We start from the raw sequence: 22,106 nt of genomic DNA on the forward strand, positions 1-22,106 counted from the left end.
TCCTGCACAATGTCACGAACCTCCATCCATAGTTCATCAGGCACTCTGTCTATCAGATCTAGTCCCTTAAGTCTATTTCTCACTTCCACTGTAAAGTCATAAGGGATTTGATTTAGGTCATACCCGAATGGTCTAGTGGTTTTCCCTACTTTCTTCAATTTAAGTCTGAACTTGGCAATAAGGAGTTCATGATCTGAGCCACAGTCCACTCCCAGTCTTGTTTTTGCTGACTGTATAGAGCTTTTCCATCTTTGGCTGCAAATTACTACACAATAATTACTGCTGGAATTACTACACAATAATTTTAAACCATGTCCCATGACCATCTTCTGAAGACATCATCTGAGATATAGATGCAGGGAAGTGGGACGGGAGTTAAGAAGTGAGTGGTCCTCCCTACAGTTGACTGAACCATGAAGAATCACCACATGGGTATGAACTACTGTCCCCCTTTCTGAGTGCTCATGGTGCTCACCGTGCCTGTCACACAGCCCAGGGACCACAGCCAGCAGCTGGCGGGCAGGGAGCCTCACTCTGACTACCCTCTGAGGCACAGAACTGCTGAACGCAGGCCTGGCCATGCAGACTGAGAACAGCCGAGATGGGGCACAGGGAGGACTGCTAGGTCCCTGGTGCTGCCCTTGGCCAAGTGACCACAGATGATCTCTTGCAAAATACAGCATCTGAAGTTCCTGACGTAAAGGAAGAGCAGGTGGTATGGGTCTGACTTTAAAAGCAGCTCATCCTTGAGGAATCATCAGGGAGTACTCGGCTTCCCCTCAGCCTTGGGGGTTCATGTTGCAGGACTTAACACTTCATTTTGGGGTGTTTATGCCTTTCCCACCTAGATTCCCAGAAGGAACCTCTGACAGACAGTAAGATGCTGAGGTGAAGAAGCTGGTCATCTCTGCCAAGCATCATGTGTGGCTGTGGCTAAGCAAGGACATTTCCTCAGAACCTGTCTTCTCTCCTTCAGCAAAGTCCAATCCTGCAGCCACCGCCATAGTTTTCTGCACCAGTTATGACTCACAGGATATCCTGACACAACCACGCTGGGCACTCTGTTCCCAAACCCACCTCAGTTCAGTCACTCAGTCGTGTCCGACCCTTTGCGACCCCATGGACTGCAGCACACCAGGCCTCCCTGTCCATCACCAACTCCCGGAGCCTACCCAAACTCATGTCCATTGAGTCGGTAATGCCATCCAACCATCTCATCCTACGTCATCCCCTTCTCCTCCCACCTTCAATCTTTCTCAGCATCAGGGTCTTTTCAAAGGAGTCAGCTCTTTGCATCAGTTGGCCAAAGCACTGGAGTTTCAGCTTCAGCATCACTCCTTCCAATGAATATTCAGGACTACTTTCTTTTAGGATGGACTGGCTGGATCTCCTTGCTGTCGAAGAGACTCTCAAGAGTCTTCTCCAGCACCACAGTTCAAAAGCATCAATTCTTCAGCACTCAGCTTTCTTTATAGTCCAACTCTCACACCCATACATGACTACTGGAAAAACCATAGCTTTGACTTTGTTGGCAAAGTAACGTCTCTGCTTTTTAATATGCTGTCTAGGTTGGTCATAACTTTTCTTCCAAAGAGCAAGCACCTTTTAATTTCATGGCTGCAGTCACCGTCTACAGTGATTCTGGAGCCCCCCAAAATAAAGTCTGTCACTATTTCCATTGTTTTCTCATCTACTTGGCATGAAGTGATGAAACCAGATGCCATGATCTTAGTTTTCTGAATGCTGAGTTTTAAGCCACTTTTTCATTCTGCTCTTTCACATTCATCAAGAGGCTCTTTAGTTCTCTTTCTGCCATAAGGGTGGTGTCATCTGCATATCTGAGGTTTTTGATATTTCTCCCAGCAATCTTGATTCCAGCTTGTGATTCATCCAGCTCAGCATTTCTCATGATGTACTCTGCATACAGGTTAAAAAAAACAGGGTGACAATATATAGCCTTGATGTACTCATTTCCCTATTTGGAACCAGTGTGTTGTTCCATGTCCAGTTCTAACTGTTGCTTCCTGACCTGCATATAGGTTTCTCAAGAGGCAGGTCAGGTGGTCTGGTATTCCCATCTCTTTAAGAATTTTCCACAGTTTGTTGTGATCCACACAGTCAAAGGCTTTGGCATAGTCAATAAAGCAGAAATAGATGTTTTTCTGGAACTCTCTTGCTTTTTCGATGATCCAGCGGATGTTGGCAATTTGATTTCTGGTTCCTCTGCTTTTGTAAATCCAGCTTGAGCATCTGGAAGTTCACAGTTCACATACTGTTGAAGCCTGGCTTGGAGAATTTTGAGCATCACTTTGACAGCGTGTGAGATAAATGCAACTGTGTGGTAGTTTGAGCATTCTACCTCAGGACAGTAGTTTTGTCCCACATGTCCCCTGAAAGGAAACCTTCCATCCACACACACCCGGGATTCTCAGCAGGGTATGGAAGGTGCAGTGCTGGAATCCCTCAGGCCCAACCCTGATGACACCCCACCTGGTTTCCAAAGTTCCCTGGAGAGATGGGTCAGGCCCTGGCACACTCAGCCTGAGGCAGGCAACATTTCACAGGATTAAATGCAAAATCCTGTAACCAAGCTAAAAAAATTAACTGCATCTAGTACGGGATGCAAGAACTACGACTCAGCAAGAATATTAAAACAAGCAAAATACTAAACACTTGGAGATGGATGACTGCAGGCCTCAAATACCGTGACGGGCCTAAGCGAACGTGTCTTGACTCCCATTAAAAACCAAGTTGGTGACCATCTCATTCTTCCCTGGTCACATCACGGTCGGTTCTCTGGGATGCCACACTTTCCAAGGTGTAAAGAGAAGGGTGGTGGTTGGCGTATTAGTTTTCTAGGGCTGCCATAACAAAGAGCCACCGGGAGGAGCCCAGAGGACTCCAAGAGCTCCTCTTTGGCTGCAGAGCTGTGTTTCGGAATGGTGATTACAATCTTTCTAGGGCAGAACCAAGATGAATATAAACAAACAGGTGGAAAACAGATCTGCTTGAATCAGAGCCCTTACTAACACTCAGAGCTATTCAAGCACTGAATGGGTGGCCTCAGACATGCTCCAGGACAAGCCAGCAGCTGCTTGGAAGGTCTGAACTTCTCATGCAGGAGGTGTATGTCATTGCCAAAGGATGGTTCAGAACCACACAGATGCCAAGTTCAGAGGCCCCAATAAAGTAGACATAAGACATCACCCCTCCTCATGAACCCACAACCCTTGATTCATGAGAGGATGCCTGGAGTGGGCAGGGCTAAATGTGGCCACCAGGGCGACCAACACCAGCAGAATAAACTTACCCTGCTTAAGTCCTAACAGCAAAGGGAACATTGCTTCTCTCCTGAAGCTAATGATAACCTGGAAAGAATCACATCTTTCTCACCAGCAGCTTTCCCAGCTGAGGTACTGGGTGAGCCAGAGCCTTACAAACTTGTCTCCAGAAATAAAGTCTGTTTTGGAAGGCAGGTTATCCAGGTTCTCAGATGTGAGATACTTACCTGCCAACGTCAGCCTCTGATTTCCAGACCAGACTTAGCCGCAGAGACTAGTGTCCTCCCTTCCACCCCAACACTCTCTCTGCCCTCTTTGGAAGTGTGGATGTCCTCAGGGTTGGGGCTGGGAAAGGGTTGGCGTGCAGAGGCTGTTGGCACACAGAGGCCCCAGGCCCTGTGGAGACAATGCTGGGAAGTGAACTGAGTGTCTGGCCAGGGAACAGCGGATCCCGCCAGCCCGAGGGGCTGGCCACTTCTGCTCATCACACGCACCAAGGCATGTCAGCGAGGAACTGAAGGTAAGGAGGATGTCCTCACTCAGACTCGCTCATCAGGGCAGAAGAGGGCCCTTGCCAGTACTCAGAGCTGCGTGATGTCACTGAGGTTGGGTCACAAACTACCGCTCTGCTTCTTGTGCCATAGGCACAGCAACACATGGCACTGCCAGGGCAAACGCCACCATCCCGCAAACAAGGCGGGGGCAGGGCTGTGTTGTGACTTTCAAGGGCCTTTTTGCTCCCATGGGCCTCGTCCTCTGTGAAAAACTATTTAAAATTACATTTTACAACTGCAGTGGCATAATTATATTAATATTACATATTAAAGCAATTTCTTCAACTTACAAGTTTTTATTTTTCTCCCCTTCTGATTTTGAGAGAAACAAAAGCATTGTCAGCCCATAAAATGTTATGGCCCTCAGCACTGGTCCTGCAGTGCTGTGGAGCCATCCGCCCGGGCGGTGGGGTGGAGGCAAGGAACAGATGAGGGGCGCCTGAGCCCCGCTGTGACGGTGCCGAGTCTGAGGTGCAGAGGGCCCTCCAAAACAGAAGCCACAGGAAGAGGAAGGTGTAAACTGGAGAAGGTCAGGGAGGGTTAGCATGTGTGGGTGAGCGGGGCTGAGCCAGGCTCCTGAGGTCACCAGCACTTGGGGGCCTCCCATGGAGGAGGCGCTCACAGAGACCTGCAGGGGAAGGAGGGCAAGGAAACCGACCGGGATGGGAGGGATCAAGAAAGTCTAATAGCCTGGCTGGAAAACAGTGGCGGTCGTGGGGTGGGTACAGCCGGTGGACACTGCTGACTCCTCCGAGGTCATGGTGCTCAAGGCAGAACTAGAACAGAAATCAGTTTCTAACTACATAGTACTTATATATATATGTATAAATATTATATATAGGTTATATAAAAATATATATGTAGATTATATAAATTATTGTTTATATATATAAATATACAATTCTTTATATAAATCCAGCCTAAGAGATGATTTCTACTTTCACACACACACAGCTGTCCTCTCCTCACACAACTTATTTGATGTTTCTGGACAGATATACACACTCAAATTTAGATATATTATACTCTTGCTCAGAGAAGGCAATGGCACCCCACTCCAGTACTCTTGCCTGGAAAATCCCATGGATGGAGGAGCCTGGTGGGCTGTAGTCCATGGAGTCACAAAGAGTTGGACACGACTGAGCGACTTCACTTTCACTTTCCACTTTCATGCAATGGAGAAGGAAATGGCAACCCACTCCAGTGTTCTTGCCTGGAGAATCCCAGGGATGGGGGAGCCTGGTGGGCTGCCGTCTATGGGGTCACACAGAGTCGGACATGACTGAAGTGACTTAGGAGCAGCAGCAGCAGCAGCATACTCTTGCTGCTTTTTCACTGTGTAATGAGTCATCACAAGCCTAGTGGTTCACACAGCACCTACTTAAACCTGCTTCTGCAGGGCATGGGTGAGATTCTGTTCAGGATACCACAGTCAGCATTGCTGGCTATGTGTGCATGGTTCCCTGCTGGTATGAACTGGCAGAGGGGTCTCTCAGTCCCTAGAGGTCACTGCCCTCCCCTCCTGGGCCCCTTCCAGCCTCAAAGCTGGCAGTGGAGACTCTGTCTTGAGTTGAATCCCTCCTGTGCTTCCAACCTCTTTGCCAGAAAGAGGTTGCTCCTTTAAAGGCTCGCCTCATTAGGTCAGATCCACCTGGGATCATTTCCTTTCTAAAATCAACAGATTCAGGGCCACAGTTATATCCACAGAATCATATTCCCTCCACAGCAACACCCAGGTCGGCATCTGAGTGAAGCACCGGGTGAGGCACTCCACATGGGGGCAGGATCTGTGGGCACCTTCAAGGTCCTCCTCCACCCACGGGGCTCACTGCCCAACAGCTGCGTGCCTATGACCATGGGCCCAAACACCATGGCTTATGAAGGGGACGCTCCCCCACCTCATTATTGTTAATAAAAGCAGCAGAGTGGTGGCAACATCAACTTTTATTCTCTGGCAAACAGATTGATTTCAATGTACAAGGATGCACATAAACCAGCAGAGACTCTCCCTACTGAAACACCCCACACTCTGAGGGCTTGCGAGTGTTTATTACTGCTGGGAACTCTGCTATGGTATAGTCTTTCTGTGTGTGTGTGTGTGTGTACATATGCTGACTATATTCTTAAATGGCTCTTTTTATATGTTGGAATTATAGATATTTTGAGATTTTTATGTTTTTGATGTTAAACACACAATCCAATTTAATCAAAAAAGACAAACTAAACATAATCATAGAAGAAGCACCCCCATCAGAACTACCCAAGCATAGGCCCATGTGGAACTCGACTGTTCCTGAGAGATCCCCCACCTCAGTCAGTGCTTATTAACATGCTGTGCATTAAGATCACGCCTGGGGGTGGCGACAGCCCCCACCTCCCCTGGAAATAACACACTTCTCCAGAAGCCATGACGCATCGTGGTATCACAGGACCGTCTCAGATGACTTAGCTTTGTTTGTCCACACAGGCAAGTCTGAACACTGGCAATTTCCCAGATTCCAGCCAGCCTCTTTCCAAGGAGTACTAAGCTGCTCCATCAGGAGAAGCGGGGAGGTGCAGGGTCAGACATCTCCCTTTTCCTATTAGGAAATGTGGAAGAGACTGAAAACTGGCATCAATGTGAGCCCAAGGAGGGTCTTGAACTGTGGCACTCAGTACTAGAAGATAATGAGTTTAAAGTGAATATAAAACAGGATCTATATTTAAATAAATAACAAAAATAGTAATGTCAAAAGTCTCAGCTGAGGGGTAGGGTTTTCAATGAAATGTCAACTGGGCAGTCAAAAAGTCACAAAAGGACTCAACCTGCCTGACAAGTGCCACTGGGTCAGCTTGGTCCAGCTCCCGCTGGCCTGAGTTTGCTCTTAGCTGGTCTAAGATGTGAACCTGTATCCCTGAGTGGGATGAATGAAAAAAAATCATAACCTTCTATGGATTCTTATACCTACCACACACCATTGCTCTGACTGGGGAAGATAGGCAACTGATTGTGTGCAAACTTGAGGGCCTCCCTTAAATAATCTCGTCAGACCCCGAGGAAGGCAGCACTGGGCACCACACACCTCCATACGCTGTGCTGGGGGCTCCCAAAAGACAGTGCCCAGGACACAGCACTCATTTAGATGTCTAACTGCTGCCTCTCCAGCTTTTCATAAAGTTCTCGCTCTCCATCCACCTATGCAGAGAGCATCATTACACTAGAACAGTTCCTCCTGCAGGGAGAGGCACAGGACAGCTTCCATCATCATGCAAAATGGAATCTGCAGTAGAGACTTTTACTATCTGAGCTACAGCTTGTTTGGCAAGTGTCTTTAGAATAGCAAAATGTATTTTTCAGGTGCCAAGCTTTTCACTTTTCCTTAAAAAAAAGTTTTTCTGGCTCCTATGATTGTTAACTTTTTCATATACACATTTAAAAAGAGGGAAGAAAATTATTAATACATGGTATTACATTTTGTCCCATGATATTATCACTGATATCATGTATTTTTTATTGTCATCATAACATAAAGAATCTCAGGAAACATGGATTACAGTGATAATACCTTGGGAGATGCCTGCACCACATGTCTGGCTATCTTAGCCTTACTTCCGAAACGCCCCAAGACCTCGTGAGACAGGACCTAGTTCATCACCACTTTTCCCCAAAAAACACTGCTTAGAGCTGTGATCACTGATGGTCTCAAGGGTCATGAAGATGTACTGGCTGAAAATTCCACTAAGCTGTCACTGGGCTTTGCTGGTCTTGACCACTGGTCCTACTTCTCCTGCAGAACAGAAGAGCATCGGGCTTCTCCACTGCTGGTGGGCGGCATATCTGGGGATGGGGAAGTCAAGTGTTAGGGACTGTAACCCTTTGCTTAAACTTTTTATTCATTAATGATACAGAGCAAGTAGAGGGTGTAATCCCAGAAATGAGGAAATAGTACAAGAATGCAGCATTAGCACACCTGGAAACCACGCAGAATGGGCACACGGAGATGGGTAGGGCTGTCACCTGTGGAGGGATGGCCATGCAGGAGAACCGTCAAGTTAAAGGTGCTCATTCACCACAAGAGGAACGGAGTCTGTCCAGGAGACTGGTGAGGGCACAGCCCTGGATTCAAGGAGCAAAGGCTCTGCCATTTACTGTGTGAGTTGGGGAGAGTTAACTGCTCTGAGCCTTGGTTTCCTCATTTATAAAGATAATAATACTCTGTACTTTGCAAGGCTATTATTGTTATGTGCAAGTTGCATACACAGAAATGATCTTTTTTATGGCAAAGCTTCATATCTGTGCTGTAACCTCTAGACACACATGGCTATTTTAATTTAAATTAACTAAAAGTTAAGAAAGATGAAGAATCCAATTCCTCAGTCGCAGTAGTCAAGCACTCAGTCTACATGAAAACAGGGGCTGCCAGGGTGGAGCAACAGATATAGGGCGTTTCATCATCATGGGAAGTTCTACTGGACATGCGGACTCACACCCTCTTTGGCTCATCAGCCTGGTTTTCCAGCAAAATCTCTATGACATCACTTCACTGACAGTTTTCACCACCAGTGTTTACTCATGCTACCTTTCACCATGGCCATGGCCAAGAAGGGCTCACGTGCTGAGACTGCTCTCTGCCCCGTCTTCTCTGGCTACACCTGCAGCACTACACACCCTTACAAGGACTTTGCTTTTGTTTCATCCCAAAGCTCAGCTAATAGGTGATTATGACTTTCAAAATGATGGATTGACGAGAAACTCTAATTCGAAAACATACACACATCCCAGTGTTCACAGCAGCACTATTTACAACAGCTAAGACAAGGAAGCAACCTAACTACCCACTCATAGATGAATGGCTAATGTGGTGTACATATACGGTGGGATATGGCTCAGTCATAAAAAAGAATGAAATAAGGCCATCTGCAGCAACATGGACGGACCTAGAGATGATCATACGTATCACTTCTATGTGGAAGCTAAAAATTTGATGCAAATGAACTTATTTACAAAACAGAAACAGACTTACAGACATAAACTTATGGTCACCAAAGGTGGGGAGAAGGATAAATTAGGAATTTGGGATTAGCAAACACTGCTGCTGCTGCTGCTAAGTCGCTTCAGTCGTGTCCGACTCTGTGCGACCCCATAGACGGCAGCCCACCAGGCTCCCCCGTCCCTGGGATTCTCCAGGCAAGAACACGAGTGGGTTGCCACTTCCTTCTCCAATGCGTGAAAGTGAAGAGTGAAAGTGAAGTCGCTCAGTCATGTCTGACTCTTAGTGACCCCATGGACTGTAGCCTTCTAGGCTCCTCCATCCACGGGATTTTCCAGGCAAGAGTACTGGAGTGGGGTGCCATCGCCTTCTCTGAACAAACACTACTATATATAAACTAGATAAACAACAAGGACCTACTGTACAGCACATGGAACTACACTCAATATAATAAACCGTAACTGAAAAGAATACGAAAAAGAATATATGCACATATTTAAATGAATCACTTTGTCGTTTACCTGAACTAACACAAGTTTGCAAATCAACTCCGTATCAGTGAAACAACAATGGACTGGAGGAGCGACAGGTGGGCTCTTTGTACCCTTCTGAATATAGTTCCTTGGGGAGAGGGCCAGGGTGTAATCTGATCCAGTTAGGGTCTGATTCACTTACATGGCACTTAATAATTTCTTTCTTGTCTCTGCTTCCCTATATGGTAAGGAGGGCTGGGCACACTAACCCATTCAACAGACTGAGGAAATGGTAGTGCTAAGCCGTGTGCTCATGGACACTGGGGTCTGTGACAGATGTACTGTGCCACAGCCAATCCCATCCTGGGACATAACCACATCTGACCTGCCCCAGACTGAGGCTGGCATCCCAGCCACTGCACAGTTAAACAGATGGGTAAATGTCCCGCCCAGTTTCTGACTCCACAAGCAAACTTCACTTGAGTTAATCAGTTTCATCCTGAGCCTCATTTTCCAAGTTAGTTTTAGGTCAGGAGTAACTCACTAGTACATAAAAAAATTAGAAGTTAAATAATAATTAAAAAAAAAAAAACCTTCAGTATAAATTCCTCAAAACTTTCAACATGAAAAGTCTGTCTCAAAACAAGGGCAATCAGTCATAACTGGTGTTAGAACATCAATAACACAACAATGAAGCTGGGTAAGAACCAGACAGCCTGTGTGTAAATTCGGGGGCCCCAGTCTCTGGGTCACAGACCAGTACCTCCTGTCAGATCAGTGGTGGCATTAGATCAGAAATAAAGTGCATAATAAACGTAATACACGTGAATCAACATGAAACCATCACCCCCACCCCTGGTCCCTGGAAAAATTATCTTCCATGAAATCAGTCTCTGGTACCAAAAAGGTTTGGGGACCCCTGGGCTAAGAGTTCTCTCCCTGGGGACAGATCATGGCTCAGTGGCGGAGGGTGGGCTCCAGGGTTGGGAAGGCGGGGTTTAAATTCCAGGTCTGCCCCTTGAGGCTGAGACTTCGGACGAGGCAGAAAACCCCTCCAGGCCCCGGTTTCTCACCATGAAATAGGGGCAGGTGGTTATGAACAGGAGGGATGCGTGTAGTGTGCCTGAGTGTGGGGCCTGGCTGGAGGCGAACACTCCACGTATGCAAACTGTCCTTTTCTGAACTGCAGAAGCAGCTCATAAACCACGGCTTAGACTGAAGGGAGGAGGGGCTTCCAGAGCTGCTGGCCCAGCCACACAAGGTGTGGGGCCCCTCGTGGATACTTCCAGGGGCCCCTGGACACACCTAGTGCTGTGTACGGGGCAGGCGGCAGGGTCCACTGGCCTGAGGTCTCTGTTTTGATTTCTGGCTTCTGAAGTTTACTCCTCCAGGGCAGGTGCACTCAGTGAGCGAGAGACCGTGTTCGTCCAGAATGGTTCTACCCAACTCGGCACCCCGCACACGACCCTCCAGAGACTGGTCCCTAATAAAGCTCCACGTGGGGGCCCTACGCTCAGCCACACCCACCTCTGCCAGCTGCCCTTCCCCTCACTGCCTCCCTCGAAAGGGACCCTGGGTCTCAACTGTCGGGGCAGGAGGCCTAGCTCAACACATTCAAATGGGAGAACTCGGCCTTTTTGATCATATCAGTTTTTGGTTTTGTTTTTTTTTAATTAGGAGACTCTTTTCTTTTCCCCCCAAAGAGCCTCAGGGCTAAACAAATCCCCATAGGTCAGCACACCATTAACTACATGGTGGGTTGGTTTTTCCCACTGTGTTCTCAATCTTTTTGACACTACAGACAGAACAATAGTCTCTATGGAGATGGTTTCCTTTTGCACCCACAGAGGGGACACAAGGCTTCCAAGACAAGTGACCTCAGTGTCCCAGGCTGAGGACCACAGTCACCTGTTGACATGACTCCCCTGAACTGGATATGCACCCTTCTGTATAAACCTCTCCTTTCACCCTCACTCAGCTCACTGGGAGTACAGACGAAGCTCACTGGGAGCTGCTGGCCCAGCAGGCCTGTGACACAAAGACACTCTCTGCAGTGCCCCACACACCTCTGATCTGAATATGGCAGCAGTTTTGCAAAATGAAGGCATCCGCTGCGGTCTCAGAGCACAGAGCACTTGTGCCTGGGGAGCAAGACCATCTCAGTATTGTCAGAGCCTCATGTCACAAGTGATTTCCCGCATGCTTGTTCCACTGCTGTCAAAACATGGAGTCACACAGCCTAAAGCTCCTCCGTGGGATCTGTGAGGAGTACCCCAGGGTGTGGGCGCCCCAGAAGACGAAGGGCCTCCACCAGCCTTGAGGATTGTTCACTGTGGACAGAAACACACTGTGGGTTGCCTCGTTTTCCTGAAATGGACACTTCCAAGGCATGGAAATCCTCTTAGTGGGTGTCAGAGATGTCAGCCGTGTTTCAGATGCTACATTCACACATCCTGGGGGCAGGGTTCGGGGTGCCTCCTCCTCCTCTGAGGGGCTCCTGGGAACAGTGCCCACAGCATAGGGAGCTAGCCAGCACCTGAGCTCACATTCCTTCCTGCTCCCACCTATCAGCCTTGCGATTTGGGATAAAAGACTCAGTCTCTTAAGTGTTCTCAGGTGTAAATAAGGACAGAAAGATACTGGTCAAGATTGCATCCTGCTTGGAGGCCATGCTCAGCGCTGGCCTGCAGTGAGTAATCCTGGCTCCTGCCTGTCCCTTCAGTGTATGCTCTCATGGTCTGCCCTCCCATTAGGGCACCACATGCCCTGGTCTCTGCACCCCAGGAGACGTTCTTAGCCCCACAGGTGCCCTTCAACAGCCTCACACCCCTCCAGGGTTGCATCATTCACACTGTACTTAGGAATATTTTTTTAACTGATATTTTAAGTATAGCTGAATTACAATGTTGTGTTAATTTCTACTGTAGAGCAAAGTCACTCAGTTATACATACACACACATTCTTTTCCATTATAGTTTATCGCAGGATACTGAATATAGTTTCCTGTGCTACACAGCAGGACCTTGTTGTTTATCCATCCTATAGCAGTTTGCACCAGATAATCGCAACCTCCAATCTTGCCCTTCCCTACCCTTCTCCCCCCTGGCACCCACAAGTCTGTCTCTGTGCTGTGAGTTCATTTCTGTTTCATAGATAAGTTTTAGATTTCACATGTAAGCAATATCATATATTTGTCTTTGTCTGGCTTACTTCACTTAGTATGATCATCTCTAGGTTCATCCATGTTGCTGCAAATGGCATTATTTCACTCCTTTTTCTAGCTGTGTAGTATTCCATTGCCTTTATTCCTCATGAATATTTTTCATCTTCTGCCTCTCCTACGAGGGAGGCCATGAGGGTTCCCTTCACCTCCAGGCCTTCAGTGCCCAGCACAACACTAATCCCATAAAGTGTGGTTAGAAAACAATCTGCACTTAGGTTTTCCTTCATAGAGGTCTTGTTTTCCTGTCTATCTTGTAAGCTTTTTGATAACTGGGATGTCTTTGACTTTAGAAGAAAAAAAAAAGCTGGCAAACCCCTTAGGCTCTAGAGAGGCAAGGTTCAAGAAGCAGTCATGGTCCCTGCCCTCCGCGAGTTCAGAATCCAGGAGACCTGAGATACACACAGGCTGTGTGAGTCAGTGGCTAGCAGAAATCCCTCTGCAGTGGAAATGATAGGATGGAGACAAAGATATATTGAGAGAGTCCTATCCACCTATCAAGAGATATAGGTATTTATTTCAAGAAACTGATTGATTATGGAGGTTTGTTAAGTCCAAAATCTCAGGACAGCTGGCAGGCTGGAGACCCAGGTTAGAGTTGCAGTTCACATCCAAGGCCGTTTTGCTGGCAAAATTTCCTCTCCTTTCTATTTAGGCCTTCAACTGATCTGATGAGGCCCACCCACATGATGGAGAGCAATCTGCTTTACTCAAAGTCTACTGATCCAAATGTCAATCTCATCTATAAATACCTCCACTGGGACATCCAGAATAGTGTTTGACCAACTATCTGGGTACTGTGACCCAGCCAAATTGGCACAAAATTACCCATCACACCCTCTGAGCCCTGCTCATGCCAGAAGGTAAAACCAGAAAGGCCAGGTTGGGAAAGAGAAGAGGAACAGGCACTCATGGGCATCCTGCAACACCAGCACTGTCTGAGTCTGACGCAGAGTTCCTGGGAACGCTACAGGTGACCAAAAGCACTCCTCGTGCATGGAATGAGGGTAATAGTGCTGGGACCAGGGGACAAGTACATACATTGTCCCGGCCCCTCACCTCCTGTTACTAGGAGTCCCACAGGCACAGCAGACAGAGCAGCCTGACGGGGGCAGTGTGACCAGTGCTGCCCATTCGGTGACCCCTCCCCGAGCCGCAGCAGCATCCACGGTGCATCTGAAAGGTGCTTTGCGTGCAGGGAGCTCACTCTGTCTGTGCGACAGTGTATCGTTCCCTTACTAAGAGAGGTGCTCCCAGCTGTTCTGTATGATGATGAAGTTCCGGTGGTGGTGGCTACACAACACAGTGAGTGTACTTAATGCCACTTAATGGTCAATTTTATGTTATGTTTATTTTATCACAGTAAAAAAAAGATATGCTCCTTCAGAATAGGCCCACATACACCATACAAATCTCACCCCCCACTCACATGACAACTTGCCAGATTATCAGAAACCCAAAGGCCCACTCCTACAGGCAGCGGTCTCCATCACAGGGCAAAGTGGATGGCCTCACGTGGCTGCTCCTCAGCCCTGAGCGCTGCAGGCGGGCACTGAAACATGCTGATCTATTTCCCAGTGTTTGGTGCATGGTGAGACACCAAGATAGACATCTTGGAGCCAAGCACTTTGCAGTGAGCAGGCCTTCAGCGCAAGTCTACAAATGTCAGATGGGAGAGCAGGCCCACCACGAGTCAGACCCCACATACAAGGCTTCTGGAAGGAGGGCTAGAGGGGAGATCTGAGGATAGATGAGGCAGCACCACCTCACTGAGTGGGATGGCATCTCCATGAGGCATCTCCACTCTGTCTCTGAAGTGACCACACCTTCTCTGATGCCTTCTTTCTCCTGGGAACTTTTTACTCCCTGCCTCTTGCACTCCCAGAAGTGAAAGATATTAACTTGTTAATTTTCAGGATAATATATTTAATTCCATCTCTTCTTCCACATACCTCCCTACAGTCTCTTCATGAGTTATATCACATAGGACTTTTAACCACTTTCATATGATTCCCCTTCAAATGAACTCAAGAGCAGTAGACATATAAGGTATTAAAAACACTGGGGTTCTTCTCGGCACTCTCCCTTTCAACAGCACTGTCTAGCTAGCTGTTTGCTTCCCTTCTTATGCAGGTGCCCTGTGGGGATGTACTCACTCATCTGAGGGTTGGAGTTGACCTTTACTGGGACCACTTGAGAAATCACTGACCAATCTGGAATACTTTTCTCACTTAACCCTTGGTCTTGAATCTTTCAAGTGGAGCTAATCACCTGGACTTACCTCAAAAGCATGCAGTCCAGCCAGCACATCTTTCAGTCTTGGCTGAATGACATCATAAAGCCGAAGCCAGGCCTTGGCCTCCCCAGAAATATACCTGTAAATCCCCGTCCCTTCCAGGTATCAGCTGAGTCCATGACAGGTGAAAATAAGAAAGTTACCTGGTCAGCTTTGCAGACCCTAGCTGGCAGGCCCCAGGGGAGTTCTGTTACTGTGTAACAGACAACCACATTGCTCAGGGGCATGTGATACATGGCTCCAGGTGGTTTCCCAACTCCGTAATCCAGCCTGGACATTTGCTCATGGTCAGAGCAGAGAGGAGAACCATGCACACCCTCTCTCCAGCCCCTTCACGTACCACGTCTGCTGCATCCCATCAGCCTCGGATCTGCTACCAGTGAGAGGACAGCAGCGGGCAGAGGGCCATTTGGGCAGCAGGCTGGCCACAGGCTCTTTAGGTTTAGCTGCTTGGATTCTCCAGTGGATAAAATCATTTAGAATAATTTATTTAACAAATTAAAATGAAGAAAACATGCTTGCATACATTACCCCATACATAATACTAAAAAAGTTAAGAATCACAGAACTCTGCATTGGAAGGGGCCTCACCGATTAAGTTACCCCACCCCTTCACTCTACAGATAAGGACACTGATATCCAGGGCAACTGGGAGTCAGCTTAGTTCACACAGAAAGCAGCAGAGCTCGGCCTCAGGACCTAGGAGGGGCCCCTGGACAGAGCAGCACTGAGCCACCTCATCTGGGAAACGTAGAGGGTGTAAGAACAGAGGAGATGCAAATATGAAGGCTCAGGGGGTGGGAGGCACCCCCTGCCCCTCGCACCACGGCTGGATCTTCCAGAGTTAGGGCCTGGGGAACCAAGACAAGGGTCAGGATGCTAAAAAGACCACTGTCCCCAGGCCACGTGGGTCCTCTGCAGGCAGAGGTCTCCCTCCCTACTTTGCTGCCACCACAGGCACCTTCATCTGGACCAGAGAAGTGGGGAGGCCAAGAAAGTCCTCACTCCACCTGCCATGAGACAGATGAAACAAGGGTACCTGCGCAAATGGGGCTTCCTGTTGCCTCGGCCATAGTGGAGGCAAGACCAAGAATGGGAGCTGCCAGCTTCAATTTTGGCTTCTAAATTCAAACCCTCAAGCTGCACAAAGCCTCCTAGAACCAGAGAGTTTTCAAAATAAAAGGAAACTTCAAGGTACCAATCCAAACCCTTTACTTTATAGATGGGGATTTTATAGATTTCATAGAAACTAGAAGGAAACTGCACACACAGAGAGAAGGAGACCTGAGGCCTTGCAGGGAATGGTCCTGACTCCTCGCTACTCATTAAATTTACAGTAAAAAGGAAATGGCACCAGAGGCACACAGAAGCCACATGTGAACATTCTATCAAAAGCCACACAGGCAGACTCCTAAGAAGGCAGAGCCATGATTTCACTGTCTGGCCGATGCTGCAGGCAACAGCACTCAGTAAGAATTTATTCAAAGAATGACTGAATGTCATACATACAGTGAAATGGACTCCCCAATCCCCAGAGCAGTGTCACCACATAGGATACTACAGAGTCAGCAGGTGCTGTGCGGGAACGGAGAGCCCAGGCGGTACGTCCGGAGTGGTTTCCACTCTGGGATGGGTCCCTGTGATAACAGTCTGCAGCCTGTAGGTGAGGCCAGCTGGAGACCCCAGGCCCAGCCTCACCTGAGGCCCTGAAGCCCAAGGGGAAGGTGGGCTGCTGCAGGGCACATGCACAGGGGCACATCCAGAGGAGATGCTCAGCTTAACCTTCCTATGACTCCTTCCCTGTGGGGGCAGGAGCTATGCCAACCCTCATGCCTTGGGCCTGGCGCTGCAGCCTGGCAGGGCAGTGAGGCAGGGTCTGCTTTGCCAGCCCCACTCCCTCCTATGTGCTCGGCCCCCTGCCTGCTCCAGGAGCTCAACGTCTGACGCTGTTCCTGCAGCAGAGCTTGGCCACCTCTTCCAAAACAGAAGAGCAGAGCAGGGAACATGTGGCATGGCTGGCTCAGAAAACCGTGCTCCTCAGGCCACTGCAGCCCTGAGGAGGTGTCCTCGGGACTGGAAGGGAGGACAGGGACCCGGTGTGGGGTGGGGGCCTTTCTGGGATATTACACGGGGTGCTCTCAAGAGTCACGGAAGCCACCTCTCTGCCCACTGTTCTGGTGAAGCCGCTGGCTTACACTGCACGTACGGAGCCCTGATCTGTGTTTACAGCTGTTATTTAATCAGAGGGGCTGGGGTGGGCATGAAGGAACATGCAGGGGACAGTGCCAGCTACCCCCATTCCCCTGCAAGGAAAAGAGCAGCCCAACCCAGCCTCAGCTGCAGCACCCAGTGAAGCACAGTGACCAGGGTAAGTAAGCAAGTTCACTGGTTACCAAATCCTCCCTGCCCTCTGGGGCCGGCCCAGGGCTCACCTGGATGATGAAGCCGGTGGAAGAGCACTGCCGGACCCAGAGGCTAAATTTCCGCTTTTTCCTCTTCCGCAGCTCCCTCTCCGTGCACGTGGCAATGAACACAGGGTCCTCGTCAATCAGGGGTTCATGTAGCACCTGCCAGGAAAGGCAAAGCAGAGACTCAGGAAGGCAGCATGAGCTCAGGGGCTCATCAGATCTGGGCTCAAATCTAGTCTTTGCCTTTGATCAGCTGTGTGACCTTGGCTAAGTTACTTGATTTCTCTGATCCTGAGTGTCGCTGGGTCTCCTCAGTTGTCTACACCAGTGTTTGGGGGAGGATTAAGTAAGAAACTGTACGTAAGGCACTTAGCAAGTACTTAGTAAATGGAAATCGTCATGATACTTAGTTATTGGCGTAAGGTCCTCAGTCCAAATTCTCACTTGGGAGAGGGACCTCCCAGCTAAACATGCCCACAGAGGGCAGCTGCTTCCTTTCAAGGAAGACCTTTCCACTGACGGATGTTCCAATTGCTCACTAACTGAAAGCTGATCTACATCTAACCTAAACCTACTGACCTGACTTCTCCCCTGTGAGAAATGGAGACAAACACATGATTTCTTTAGGTTTTCTGAACAGCTCTCACACTAGCCCCTGACCTTCTTTTTCCCAAGTCAAACATTCTCTTTTTAAAAACCATTCCTGAAATGACCCAGTTCCCTCGTTGCCATGGCCCAGCCTCTGGCTCTCCCCCAGGTCATCATGTCTTTTCCGACATGGGACTCCCCAGGCAATTTTTAAACTCACTTCACCTCTTCCTGCTTTTTGATGGCATGATAATAGGACTTTTTTTTTGTTTTTCAATTATAAGACAATGAAGCAAAAAGAAACGGCATAATAAAAACAGGTTCCCAGGGGGGTTAAAGTTCTGTTTTTGCAAGCTAAAGCTTTGAGGGAGACTTTTGGGTAAATTTTAGGAACCTGCTACACTTCCCTTCCAATCCAATTTCAAGCATACTTACAAACTGGTACGTATGTGTGTGGTTCAACGAAATGTATTGACAGAATGCTAGAAACACTATGATTCCAAGAACTCTTCACAACTCTCTGGATCAGGGGCTGGCAAACTGCAGCCCAGCCCACTCCCCACTGTAAATCAAGTTTTACAGGTGCCCACCGTGCCCTTCACCAATGTATTGTCAGTAGCTGCTTTCAGGCTACAAGCTCCGAACACAGACCACATGGCCCTCCAAGTCTAAAATACCTGGCCACTGTGAGCCAGTGCCACTCTCCATCAGGGCTTTTCAACTTGAATGAACAAACTAGTCACCTGGGAATCTTACTGAAATGTGGCTTCTGTTCCAGTAAGTTTGGGGCAGAGCCTGAGTTTCTGCATTTCCAACAAGCTCCCAAGTGACGTCAGAACGTGGCCTGATGACGGCAGAACAGAGATTAACACTCACCAGTTGTGACACGGGCAGTAGCCTTCCATTCTCCTATTAACGTTAACTTGAAATCCACTTGAGAAATAACTGCCCTGCAGTGTTGGGTCTCAGGCGTGCACAACCAGCCCCTGCAGTTTTCTGTTGTTGGAAGCAGGAGCTGTTGAACAAGGCCTGCCTTGCCTTGAACTCATGAAGGGGAGGCTGGAGAAGCTGACCCATGCCCAGCTCCACGCGGCTCATCAAATATTCAAAGCCCATTTGGATCCACTCTAGAAGGATGGCCAAAAGTCCCACACATGGGCTGGGGGAGTGGTGGATAAGCAGAGTGGGGTGGATGAGCAGAGTGGGGAAGATGAGGCCCTCTCCCAGCTCTTCAGAAAGCTGATGTCCTCTATTCCATCTGCATTTACCACAGCACAGAATCTATTCAAATTTATATTTCATAAGACGTTTCACCAAAGTAAGAGAGTCAGCAGTAGCTCCTGGCCTCCATGGCTTCTTCTCTTTCCCACCCTCCTTGCGGGAATGTGGAGCAGTCACAGTGCAGGGCAGGGCACTCTACAGAGCTCCAAAAACTGCCTCCTCCCCGCCAGGCTGCAGGGGGCCAGCACCACCTCACCCAGTGCTGTGTCCTCAGGCCCTCCTTGTGTGACACGCTTGGGTGAGGGGCAGGTATTGGGCAGGGGAGACAAGGCAGTTGTGTACTTTCACAAGCCCTCCCCAGATCCTCCTCTAACTAACCTGCCCCCAGGCTTGAGAAGATGCGTTCAGTCTCCGCATTCAGTATCCGTGTATGAATACTCGTGCGTGGGCACATACCACAGCTGGGGACTCTCTGAAGACTTTGTAAACTCACCCAAAGGGTCAGATTTGCTGGAATAAAAAGGAGACTGCAGGGCAGAGGGTGTGTGTGAGGGTGCTGTGTGCTGAGGTCGGGTGTGTGTACGGTGGGGATGCAGAGCCACTCCTGGGAGTCGGGAACACACCAGCCACATGTCTGGTGGGGGTGGAACAGGGGCTGTTCCCACTGGTCTCACAGGCAGAGTGAAGTCGCGTCAACAGAGCCCTGAGGCCTCAGGGGAGGTGAGCGGCGACTCGCAAACATACCTTCTCCTTGAATGGAATGTTTCAGAGCCAACTGGAAAGCCAGGAAAGCTTGAAAGTTTCCTTTGTCTCACTTAACAAAGACATATGTGATGCTGATGTTTCTGTGTGTAAGGATGAGGCAGAGAGGCTGAGCGTGTGCCCAGAGCCACCACCTCAACAGCCCATGTTGGTAGGACCCCAGCACATAGAAAGGCCCGAGGGTGCTCCACACACTGCATGCACGCTTTCTGGTCTCATCCCCTTTATCTGATCCTGCTCCAGCCTCCTGACAGAGCTGGCTCAACAGGGGCCCAGAGTTGGGAGGAAGAGGAAATTCCAGGTGGTCATCAGCACATTGGAAAGCTGACCCCAGGGATTCTGACTTCCCCTCTGCCTCAAGTTCTATCTGTTGGGTGGTTTGTACTAGGTACTGTTTGCCCCCCAGACTCCCTTTCCACCTTCCCACCCTGCATTGGGGACTGGAGGCCAACCTCTTATAAACCACATCCCGGGGCCCTGCCCCCAGTGCCTGCCTTTTGTGGCTACAAGAGAGGGATGAACAAGAGACTGGGGCCCTGCCTGCCTGTGCCATCCAGCCCCTCAGGCTGAAGCCATCACTCCCCCTCCTCAGCACTGCGGCTTCCCGCTGTTGCCAGCCCAGGGGATCGCCACCTTGATGATCCGCCTAAACCCTGAAGGTCCACAGTCCCTGCTTCCAGTTCTCTGTAACTGCCCTTCTAGAACACAGCATTTGTTTCCTGCTGGGATCCTGACCACCACATAGAGCATGGGCTGGAAAATGGTAGCAACAAGAACAAATACATTTGTAAGTACAAAGGCAAAAAACTAAATAAAATTTTAAAAAAAGAAAAAAGCAAAGGGAGGAAAAAAAAAAAGAACCTGACATGACCAGAGAGCCACTCCCCAATCTAAAGCTCATGTCAGTCCCTCTTTTTTCTGTTTCATCAACTGGATCCAAAGAAAAGATGAGGGCAGCAAGAATAAAGTGACCACCTCTTCAGGGTCTCTGCTCACAGCCGTCTGCGGGCACAGGAGGGCAAGACCCAGGGGGGCAGCACTGCCCCATCACAGCACCCCTGTCTGGGGTGGGAGGGGGTGAGTCCACACAGCTCAGAATTTGCTAGTGGGTGCTGCAGGTGCCCACTGGCCAAGCAGACCCCAGGGACACACACGCAGGTGGCCGTGGGGATCGCCTGGGATGTAGGTCTCAGTGTCTGATGCTGCTGCTCCAGAAGGATCAGACAGCACGGGGTGGGGTCGGTACCTGGCAGGCACACAACAAACATGCGTATAATCACCAGTACAGCTCGTCTAGGGGCTGGAAGGGCCTTCAGCAGCCTCATCTTCAGGCTGTTAAATACCAATCACCTAAGGAGCTGGTTGGTTAACTCTCGAAAGACACTTAGGCTTAGCAAGCACTCAGACCTCTCCAGCAGCTCTTCTAATGTTTGACTCCAGTATGGTCAGAATATTGTTTTTTCCCCTTGCATCCCAGCCAATGTGTCTCTGGTTTGGCTCATTTTCAACCAAGCAAATATTCAGTGAAACAAACAAACATAAAAACCACGCCCAGCCCTGTACTTGGTCCTGTAGAGCCTGTTATGTAAGGCAGAGGTTGTGTCCCCTAAGACCTCACGTCTTGGTAAAGAAGCAAAGTGAGGGCCAAGATCAAACAGCATTTGCTGCCCTGTAAATAGCGGAAGGATTTGGAAAACTGGGAATCACAGGGGGCCCTGGAGCTGGGAAGCCTGCAAAGGCAGAGAGGGCATTATCTTCCCCACAGAAACCCCATGCTTTAAAGCTGTGCAGTGAAGGTAGGATAGGAAATTTGGAGTATATCTCTAAGAGAACTGCAAAAAGAACTTGAGGCTCATTACAAAGGCCCTTAAGGAAAAGTGGGTGGGTAGGTAGATCTTTAAATGTACAAATGAAAGAGAAGTAAGATTTTTCTCTCCATATGAAACAAGTCAGAGGGAATTTGGCTCACTTAGGCCAGGAACCTCCTGATGATCTGGTTACAGCAATCTCTGGGAAGAGTCACCCTGTCAGTTTACCAGACCAGCAGAGCAACTCTGAGGATGACTTCTGGAAGTTTGTCACCACAGCCAAATGCGACTGCCATAGTCCCCTGGAGGCCAGGGCTAGGAGCCAGGAACTGAGAGCAAACACAGCACTGTTTAGGTAGTGAGGAAGGCAAGGGGCTGTGACGGTCAGGGTCATGGCTGACAGCTGGCTGCAACTCCCTCAAAGGCATTCACTCTCCATGCACGCCGGGTACCCAGCACTTGGGCCACTACCCTGGCCTGAGAACACTGGACCCCAGCCTCCTTCCCTGCACCCCTAGAAGGCCG

At 49.0% G+C, this 22,106-nt stretch overlaps 1 protein-coding gene across 2 annotated transcripts in view; it reads right to left on the reverse strand.

Annotated features, from left to right (window-relative positions):
* PGBD5 (piggyBac transposable element derived 5) overlaps positions 1 to 22,106 on the reverse strand; it is a 97,834-nt gene that overhangs the window by 18,752 nt on the left and 56,976 nt on the right. For both annotated transcript variants that reach the window (XM_027530575.1, XM_027530574.1), the window contains exon 3: positions 17,227 to 17,361. In XM_027530575.1, the coding sequence (XP_027386376.1) occupies positions 17,227 to 17,361 (135 nt within the window). The remainder of the gene's footprint in view (positions 1 to 17,226; positions 17,362 to 22,106) is intronic.

This window comes from Bos indicus x Bos taurus, chromosome 28 (assembly GCF_003369695.1).
Source record: "Bos indicus x Bos taurus breed Angus x Brahman F1 hybrid chromosome 28, Bos_hybrid_MaternalHap_v2.0, whole genome shotgun sequence".
Classification (NCBI taxonomy): domain Eukaryota; kingdom Metazoa; phylum Chordata; class Mammalia; order Artiodactyla; family Bovidae; genus Bos; species Bos indicus x Bos taurus.